Source organism: Neophocaena asiaeorientalis, unplaced genomic scaffold (genome assembly GCF_003031525.2).
Source record: "Neophocaena asiaeorientalis asiaeorientalis breed wild unplaced genomic scaffold, Neophocaena_asiaeorientalis_V1.1 scaffold1340, whole genome shotgun sequence".
In the NCBI taxonomy this organism is placed as follows: domain Eukaryota; kingdom Metazoa; phylum Chordata; class Mammalia; order Artiodactyla; family Phocoenidae; genus Neophocaena; species Neophocaena asiaeorientalis.
In genome coordinates, this window is record NW_020174723.1 from 62,120 (window position 1) to 72,020 (window position 9,901).

Here is a 9,901-nt window from a genome sequence, read left to right on the forward strand (position 1 = left end):
TTTTTTTTTTTTTTTTTTGAAATTAAACAATGGAAGGCTCTTGCTTTATTTTAAGGAAAAGTACTTTTTCACTTGGCAAGCCAGCTTCACCAGGGAGCACCTGGTTGTAGCAGCAGTCTGGGCCAAGGAGCAGAGACTGTGACAGTAGCCAGCTCCGGGACTAACGTCCAGGAGAATATTACCCTGAAGACACCCGATACTGTAGGCCATGGATGCTCATCGGCCACAGGCAGCTCACCTTAGCCAGGCAGCTGTGAGTTTGCCTCTCCCAGCTGTTGGCAGCGGGCCACACCTACTGAGGTTTTCTTTCGCAGCCGGTATGTATGGAACCAGAGCTTAACGCCAGATTGGCCAGAGTCCCCCTGCGCGGCCTGAGTGTCAGCCGCCTCCCATCTGTTTGCTATTACTCCAACCCAGCAGGTCCCAAAAGACCTCATCTGCCGGGAGACCCAAGGGCTTCCCAGTGCAGCACGTGGAGGCCTAGCTTTTGCAAGCTCCAGTCCTCGGTCTGCCCACCTGCTCCTTGGAGCACAGAGAGCCTCACGCAGCTCCCACCTGCTCAGACTTGACCCAAGGAGCGCTAAAGCTTCCACTGGGCCCCGTGCACCCTCCTCCAGCGCTCCTGGGTCTCCCGCCCACTGGGCTCAGGTGCTGCAAGTGGCAACTGTGGTTCAGACCATCGTCATGTCACTTGCACAGACTCTTGGGTGCTCTGCTGGAAATGAGCTAAGCCTGTAAACGCCTCTGGCAGTAACCGTGCTGGAGCCTCCAGTTGGCGGCAGATGTCAAGCTGCTGTCGGCTTTCAAACGTGCTGACAGATAATAGATGGAGTGTGGTGTTATCTAGGACTCCCGGAGCTTTCTTCTCTTTAGTAACAGAGATGAGCCTCGGCTAGAGGGCATTTGAAGGCTTATTGAGTCATTTCCTCTGTCCCTGTGGGGACCAGGGCCTGGTGGGGGGAGAGGAGAGGCAGCTCCACCTTTGGGTAACTCCGATCATTGTGAACACAGTCAACAAGTGGCTTAAGCTCACTGGACCAAAACGTGAACAAGGATTTTGCCACCACGGAGTAGAAATCCTAGGTGAGGTGGGCCATCTCGTTTCAGCAGCACACAGCCTTGGCAGTAGTACCATCGTGGTCCCCATTTTTAACAACAACCTATCTGATCCTTTGGGAAGTTTTGTTCCCTTTGAGACAAAACTTGTTTCTCTGTATTTGAAGCCCTTAAGTTCTAGCTTGTACATTAAGCCACACAGAACATGGCTCTGAGGATTCACCCGACATGTTGGTTCATCTGTTTAGCTACTGAGTTGCTGCCCTGTTTCTCCCAGCCCCTTCTTCCTGGCCCAGTTGGCTTCATCAGAGTCCCTTCCTAGGAGGTGGTACTCAGTTCTGACCACAACAGCCCAGGACTGGTGGAAACATACAGGTGACACATGGAGCTTAAGTCAGGAGCCGGTTTGGTGGCAGCAGCCTTACTGAAGGCCCCCAGCTAACTCATTAACTGGATCTCTCAGGTATTTTCCACAGACTGCTGCATTCATGCATTTTAGTGTTTAAACCCAAACCCAGGCCCTTCTGTTGGATTCTACTGGTTTCGACCCAGCTCTCTCCTGTGTTTTCAGATTTGGGTGTTGGAGTGGGGAAAGGGATACAGAAGTAGTCCCGAATTGTAAGTGTCACTGACGTGAGTCTGCAGCCCGGGGCAGTGGGCAGCATCCATGCCCCCGTGCGAGGACCTGTCCCCTGGGGAGCATGTCTGCAGCCCACATGGTCCCTCTGCTCTCCCGCAGGCGGTACTGGGTGCCAACGATCCTGACCGGAATTTCGTAACCACAGCCATCCGCCCTCATGGCATTTTTGGCCCAAGGGACCCCCAGTTGGTCCCCATTCTCATCGAGGCGGCCAGGAAAGGCAAGATGAAGTTCATGATCGGGTAAGTTGGCTGCTCTCCTCCCCGCACCCCCCACCCTGGACACAGTCGGCTCTTGCCTTACGTGGCCTTCTCTGCTGCCCGCTGCTCATTTCCTGGGGCTGCCACAACAAATGAGGCTTAGAACAACAGAAATGGATTCACTCCCAGTGATGGAGGCAAGGACTCCAAAATCCAGGTGTGGGCAGGGTTGGCCCCCACTGGAGGCTCTGAGGGAGAGTCTGTTCCAGGCCTCTCTCCCAGTCTCAGGTGGCTGCCAGCAACCCTTGGCGTCCCTTGGCTCGTAGACCCGTCACTTCAGTCTCTGCCTATATCTTCATGTGACGATCTTTTCTCTGTGTCTGTACCCAAACGTCCCTCCTCTTATAAGGACACCAGTCATTGGGTTTAAGGCCCACCCTACACTAGTGTGACATTATCTAAACTAATTACATATTCAAAGACCTTATCTCCAGATAAGGTCATAGTCACAAGTTCCAGGGAGACATGGATTGTGGCAGGACGCTCTTCTGCCCCATGAACCCTCTCAGGTAGGCTGCGAAGACATTTGTGTCCCTGTTTGGAAATTCCGGAAACAGGCTCAGAGGGGAAACAATTGGCCCAGGGTTAAGGGCCAAGCCCTCCGCTCTCCTTGCATCTAGGAAGGCGGGGGGTAGGTGTTCACATTCCTCCTCTGGGCAAGTGCAAGTGGGAGGGCCGCTGCAGGTGATGAGACTGGGACGGTGTCCCCAGTATACCTTTCCTTCCCCCCCCTTCCTTTCTTCCTTCCTTCCTTCTCTTTTCTCCCTTTCTTTCCCCATTTATCCCTGTGCCTTGCCACTTTGCCTCCCTGCCTCTCACTTGGCTTCCCTGCTGTGGGATTTGAAAGAGACAGTAGAAAACTCCGAGGCCAGAGAAAGGCATTAGCCCAGAGTGCCCTGGAGGGAGTTCAGAGCTGCTGCCCTAATTAGAGCCCAGAGCAGACAATACCAGTGTTGGCCACACTGGGACGGGGCAGGCAGGGCACGGGACTTGCAGATTCATTGGTGGGCCCTTAAATATCCCACTGGCCCTGAGGGCCTAGGAGCCCTGGTCTCCTGCCCATCTTCAACTGTTACGGATGCCCAGGTGTGCCAGGGGCTGGCATTGCCAAGGCGGGTCCTGGCCCTGGGTCCACGTGCAGGGGCTCTACCAGGTTCTCCTCCGACGCAGGGAACCCATTCCTTGTGCACATGCAGGAACGGGGAGAACTTGGTGGACTTCACCTTCGTGGAAAACGTGGTCCACGGACACATCCTGGCTGCAGAGCACCTCTCCAGAGACACAGCCTTGGGTGGGAAGGTAAGGCACCTGCTTCTACCTGCTTCTACCTGCTTCTACCTGCTCGGCAGCAGCCGGCCCACCCCTTCCTGCCCCTGTGTGTCCGCCTGCCTTCACAATTCTCCTCCCAGTGATTGGACCCACTGGCAAGTGGCTTCTGTGACCCTGCATCCTGGCAAAGCTGCTCTAGGATCCCACTGGGCCACGGTTGAACCCCTCTGGTGGGGTGAGGTCAGCTCTCACGCAGAGATGAGAGAGCACACGCGGGCTCCTTTCACTCCCACTCCTAGGGCCCCCGTCTTCTTTGTTTCTCACTCCAACCTTTGGAATCCCCCGTATTTGGGCATCATTTTTTTCTCCTGGACCTCTGCCATTTTCCCCCTCCTGTAACTCTCAGTGTGGCGGGGGTATGGTGGGTATGGCTTTTAGTATACACCAAAGACAGCACGTTTCAGAAATGTCATATGACCCGTTCGTTGCATCTGAAGATAAGATGATTTACTGCATTTACCGTGATTAACACAATTATTAAATTAACAAACGGACCTTCCCAAGTGCAATCTAAGCTTCCCTTGAAATCCTGTCATCGCCTGAAAGCTGCCACTGGCTCATGCTTGCAGACTTGCGGACCACGTGAAACGCTGCGGTCTGTGTAGGCTTAATAACCGCCTCACTTTTGAGCTGCCTTGCAAAGGAACTGGGGCGGGCAGGCAGGGAGCGGCCACTGGTTTCTCAAAATATTGGTCCTGGCTGAGCTCCAAGCTCCAAGCATGGCCTGCTGCCCCGTCCTGCTGGGGAGCAGTTCCTAACTTCTCCTTCCCCCCTGCAGGCTTTTCACATCACCAACGATGAGCCCATCCCTTTTTGGACTTTCCTGTCCCGCATCCTGACAGGCCTCAATTACGAGGCCCCCAAGTACCACATCCCCTACTGGGTGGCCTACTACCTGGCCCTCCTGCTGTCCCTCCTGGTGACGGTAATCAGTCCCATAACCCAGCTTCAGCCCACTTTCACACCCATGCGGGTCGCGCTGGCTGGCACATTCCATTACTACAGCTGTGAGAAAGCCAAAAAGGTCATGGGCTACCGGCCGCTGGTCAGCATGGATGACGCCGTGGACAGGACCGTGCGGAGCTTTCACCACCTGCGGAAGGTCGAGTGAGGCGGCCTGGAGCCCGGGCCCTTCCACGCGATCCCCAGCCGATAACTCTCTCCTTCCAGTGAGTTTCTTCTGAGCTTAGGTCTCCTCCGGCTGGTTCTATGAGAGCACACCCACCCTTCTGTGACTCCGAGGGTGGAGAAATCAGCAGGCGTTTCCTCTTCGTAGGACTGGATGTAGATTTCTTAAAATTGGGCAGCTTCCTAGTCTACTGTTTTGTATTCTCTCCCTCTCCCCCACCCGCTTCCTCCTGGGTTCCTTATCATTCCAGTGGCCTCGTAAACAATCAAAGAAGCCGTAGGGAAGAAACAAGCCATTTGCTGATTGAGGAGGGGGTCCTAGACTTATTTCCATGCAGACTGTTCAAGGAGCCACAGATGACAGATACCCTAGAGAAAAGCAGAAGTTATAAACACATGGTGAGGCTTCAAGTGTACATTTTAAATAGACACAGAGTTTAGAGCAAAAACTTTTACAAAGCTTGAGTAACTGTAACCCCCCCCAAATCCCTGGGGAGAAGAGCCACCAGTTGCCCATTTCCTTACATGCTCCCAAGTTCTCTCTCAGGTACAGCTGGTGTGCCTGCCTGCAGTATTTTTTCATACAACATTCTTTCATGGGCACCTTTCTCTTTATCCACAGAGCCCTGTGTCCTTTTAATGGCAAGGTGGTGGTCTGCCCGAGTGGCATGCCGTTTGAAGCTGTTTAGCACCTCTCCTAACATGGGACACTGGGCAGGTTGCCAGTAAGCCATGGAGAAGGTCAGAGAGAAGAGTACCCCCTTTATCTGCTTGGAGTTTGGGCAGAAACAGCCCGAGATGATGCAGAAAGGGCTACTTCCCTGCGGCTCACGCTCATAGAACCCTTCAGGCCAGTTTCTGACCGTCATAGCACATACAGTGATTCAGCGTTCTTTATTTTCTGGTGCTCTGCTTACAGAATCTGGTTTCTTCTCAGATTCATTGAAATGTAACCTTAAAGACTTCTGTTTGCTTCTCTGCCTTTGTGCAAGGGTGGGGAGACAGCTGGGGAGACTGGAATAAAGTGAAGGTATTGTACGTGCTGTGCAGTTTGTGTGATTTGAACTTGACCCCCACCTGGGGGGAAACAGCTACTGGGGTGGGGGGACACAAAAAAAATAAAACAGGGTTTTTGCCCCTAAGGCAGTTAGAACAGAGGAGTTAAGATACGTTCACAAGCCCCTATAATAGCAGGTAGGAAATGATAGACACACTTGAGACGAGGTGGTGTAAGTTCGGAGGAAGGATACGTGGCTTCCAGCCAAGGCCTTGAAGGATGGCTAAAGAGCAAGTAGGTGCAGGCCCCTAGATGGCGTTTCAAGGTAAAAGGTAAGGTTCACAGGCATTGGCTTGTCATAGTTTCATTAGCGATGTGTTGTCTCTCAGATTCAATGAAGTACAGAAATGTCCAGCTGGCCTTGGAGGTTAGTTGAGCTGAACTTTATCTTGTAGGCCTGGGAAACCATTGACAGTTCCAGCAATGGGGAGCAAAAACCCACAAGCTCATTCCAGCCACCCTATGTGGAGCCTGAGAGACCAGATAGGAAGTAACAAAACTCTGAGCAATGTTGCAGCTGTCCGTGGAACTAGAAATGGAGCCTTAGTGGAAGGGCCTGGAAAGGAGTCAGGATTCCTCTGGGGGGTGAGAGGCAGGAGGAGGCCAGGGCAGTGAAGGGAAGACTCCGCTTTCGGAGCTACTGGAAGGAGGGTCTCAGGCCGGGAAGACTGAAGCTGGCGGGTCTCCCTGAGGAGCACCGAGGACCAAAATGCTCTCGGCCCCCCACCCGTTTGTAGAAAGTGTGACAGCCAGGAAAACAGACTCTGCACAGCCCTGGGAAGTCGTTAGAAACTGGCGCCCCACCGGAGATCTGAACTGAGACTTGGAGGGCAGGCCTGGCACTCGGTTTCACAAGCCCCCCCGATGGTTCAGAACAACTGAAGTGGTCTCCCACCAGGTCACTGAGTACAGCTAGAACCTCGCGTCAGCCCCCGAAAGACTGAACTTGCCCAGATCCCTGGACCACCGCCTTCCCTCCGCTTTCCACCCCGTCCCTCTCCTGCCAACCAGAGCCTGGCAGTGCAGTGCACGTCCCTAAAATGACACACTGGATGACCGACCCGGCCTGTGGCTCACCCCTGTGCAGCCTCAGGCCTGAGGGAAGGCCGTTGTCTCCCAGCTCGGGGACAGCTACAAGTCCAGGCCCGGTTCTGCATGTTCATTGGGGAGCTCTCTTGTTTCAGGCCCTCTCCCCTCCCCATCCGTGCTGACCTAGTTGCACACGCGGCCCCGTGCGCACCTGGGTCAGGTGTACTGGGACGGCTGAGCTGATCTGTGTGTCCCCTCCAATGCAGACTCTACGCCCATACAGGGGTCCTTCCTAAACCACAACTAGATCCTGCCTCTCCTCTGCCGGAAATACTTCAGTGGGTCCCAGTTTTCTCCTGAGCACATTCTGCAGCTTCTTCCCCTGGGCTTCCCACCTGCTGTGCCCTAGGCAGACTTCTCTGGCCGTGTCATCCATCCCCTTGCCCAGGTTGCCCCCGCCGCCTGCAGTGTCCTCTCCCCCATGTGGCCCCAAGTCCAGAATGGCCAGCTCCCTTTCCCCGCCAATGCCTACCCTGAGCCTCCCGACTGGAAACCATCTCTCTCCTCTGGGCTCCCAGCCCGAGGCTCTCGATCTTTACGTCGTTTACTGTCTTCCCTCTGTGTGCTTCCTCCTACCCACACCAGGCAGGAGCTCCTTGGAGGTAGAGGCAACCGGTGTCCCCACAGCACAGAGGGGAGGTCAGGAAGCGTGGGTAAGCACCTGCCTGGCCTAGAATCCCGGAGTAACAGCTGCAAGCAGAGGAAACAGTCCAAGGAATGGGGAACAGCAGCCAGCGGGCCTAGTTGGAGCAGAGGTTCCAGGCCTGGCATTCGTGCGTGGACTCGGGAGGTCTGTGAACCCCATAAATTGGACATGGCCTTTGGGGCATCTGTGAGTGTGTGTCTTTTGGCAGGAGAGGCACAGAGCTGTCATCAGCTTTTCACAGATGACTGTGGCCCAACACAAAATTCGAGCCAGTGGGCTGGGGGCCAGCAGCTGCAGAGAAGCCTGCCCTGGATGGAGGGTCCAAGAGAGACAAGCCGAGGGGCCAGAGCCCAGACTGGGGCTCCCAGGCATCATGGGCACCCCCATCTGCGTGTGTTCCTGGGACAGGGGGTGCCTGTGGCCAGCTGTTCCATCTGTGGGGTCCATGACTCCAAACCAGGGAAGGACTGGAACCAAGGCAGATGCTGGCTCAGCAGACAGGACAGGAATGGTTGAGGCCTTTGGCCACAGCCCTCTAAACTCTGGTTTAGAGCCTAGGCTTCCTCTCTACTTGCCGGGCGAGACAGCCTTGGTGCTAGAAAGTTCTCCCTTCTACTGAACTGAAATGCCTCTCGATGTGACTTCCCTCGCCTTCCCTCCCTCCGCACAACCCCAGCAAGTTAGCCTCTAAGCTCCTCGTGGCTCCTCAGCGGCACTCTCTTCTTTCAAACCTCACCTGCAGCAGCATTTCCTCCTCGCAGCTTCCCCCCATGAAGATCTCTCTCTTCTGGCTTTTCCTACAAATCCCGGCCTGCGTTGCCGTCTGAGCACTTCCTCGATCATACAGTAATCACTGGCTCAGCTGCCCAGATCTCCCATGAGCCGCTACACTGCTCAAGGGCCAGGGGCTTTTCATTCATTTCTCTGTCCCTGGAGTCCTGTGTAGTGCTTACTCCCGAGAAGGTGATCAGTAAGTGTCACCAGACTGGAAGGGCACTGAGAGGAGAAAGCCAGTAACACCCACACTGACCAGCTGGGGGAGCCCCAGAGAGAAGCAGCCGCAGCCAAGGGCACTCAGGCACTGAGCACAGCCAGGGCTGGACCATGGGCTCCCGATTCCCCAGGCAGCTTAACACACCACCAAGGGACACAGGCTCTCAAAGGGCACAAAAGAGGCATATTGGGAGACACTAGAACCTTCCATCACCAGCATTCACCTCTTTCCATAAGCACTACCTAGTTGTTGATCTCGAAGGACTCCAAGTTACGGTGGCCACAAAGTAGACTCCCCTTTGTTGTGTCTGCCTCGCACCTACTCAGCCCCAGCAGTTTTGTTCACATTAGCTGCTTCAGCCCAGAGAACTTTCTAGAGTGACCTGGGTAAGGGAGAAAAGGAGGGAAAAGTGTCCCTCCTTTTGTCCTCTACTGCAGCCTGTCTCCCAACTAACTCTCGCAATATGCCTCGTCTAGCAGGTACTAGGAGACACAGGCGCCGTCGGCTGTGGCGGGGGAAGTCGGGGACCATCAACGCAGAAAATATTAACTGACCACGCTAAGCCCAAAGGGATACAGAAGTGACCAAGATAGAGCCCTTACCCTCAGTGAGTCCCACAGAGAAAGTAACAACTCAAGTGCTCCTTGCCTCAAGAGCAGAGGTCTGCAAACCGTGAAGTCAGGGTCACATCCTGCTTGTTGCCTGGTTCTCTTACATATTGTCAATGGCTGTGTTTGTGCTACCACGGCAGAGTTGACCAGTTATGACAGAGATCATGTGACCCACAAGCCTAAAATAGTTTGTCTTTACAGAAAAAGTTTGCCAACGTCTGCTTAAGAGTGGCCAATACGCCAACAGGCACATGAAAAGCTGCTCGACATCACTGATCGTTAGGGAAATGCACATCAAAACCACAGTGAGATATCACCTCACACGCATTAGGATGGCTACTATCAAAAAAACAAAACAAAACAAAATAGAATGAGACCGATTTGGCCAACTTGAGGAAGAATAGCATTCCGCCTTCCAGGCTAAGGGAACCACCGTGGGCTCTGGCTAGAAATGGTAGGAGACGAGGTTGCAGGGGTCAAGGAGCTTTGACTTTCTTGCCCCCTGGAGAGTGACATGGAGCTCACGGTCTGGTGAGGGAGGAAGAGGTAGTTATTAATGACAGAATCACAGTTCATTACAACTGGGCTCCGTGATGACAGAGAAGCTGCAGCCTGAGGCAGCAAGCATTGTCAGTCAAGGCAGATTTCCACGTCCCGCTCGGGCAACTCGAATCCTTCCTCCGTCTTCCCCTCTGTATTCTTCTTTGATGGTCGTCTTCTCGAGGGCAGATTTTCTTTGACTTTAAAGAACCCTCCAGCTCCTGACCCAGATGATGCTATTCGCACCAATGACACTCCAGATTTGTTAAATGATTTTGATAGGAGGGGACTGGAGCAGGGTCTTCGGGAGCGGGGCAGAGGGCTGGCTTTTGTTCAGCACCTCCTCGGCCAGCACATTCCCAAATATACGGATGAACAGACACACGGGTCAGTGTTCTCTCCTTTGATCCTCACAACAATCCTGTTTATTCTAATCCCCACTTTGCACAGGGAAGCCCAAAGCCTTGGGCGGGGGGGAGGGGTTTTCTCGAGACACACAGCTGATTGAGTCACAGTTGTGCCTTAACCCCAGGCTGGCTGCCCTCTGGCCC

The 9,901-nt window shown here is 54.1% G+C and overlaps 1 protein-coding gene across 3 annotated transcripts in view; it reads left to right on the forward strand.

The window, feature by feature from the left end:
- The window catches only part of NSDHL (NAD(P) dependent 3-beta-hydroxysteroid dehydrogenase NSDHL), a 26,481-nt gene extending 21,030 nt beyond the window's left edge, over positions 1-5,451 (forward strand). For 2 of the 3 annotated variants that reach the window (XM_024760061.1, XM_024760062.1), the window contains 3 exons: positions 1,796-1,938; positions 3,153-3,255; positions 4,064-5,451. In XM_024760061.1, the coding sequence (XP_024615829.1) occupies positions 1,796-1,938; positions 3,153-3,255; positions 4,064-4,396 (579 nt within the window). In that variant the 3' untranslated portion in view covers positions 4,397-5,451. The remainder of the gene's footprint in view (positions 1-1,795; positions 1,939-3,152; positions 3,256-4,063) is intronic. The other variant, XR_003005229.1, reaches the window with a different exon arrangement.
- The last annotated feature ends 4,450 nt before the right edge of the window (positions 5,452-9,901 follow it).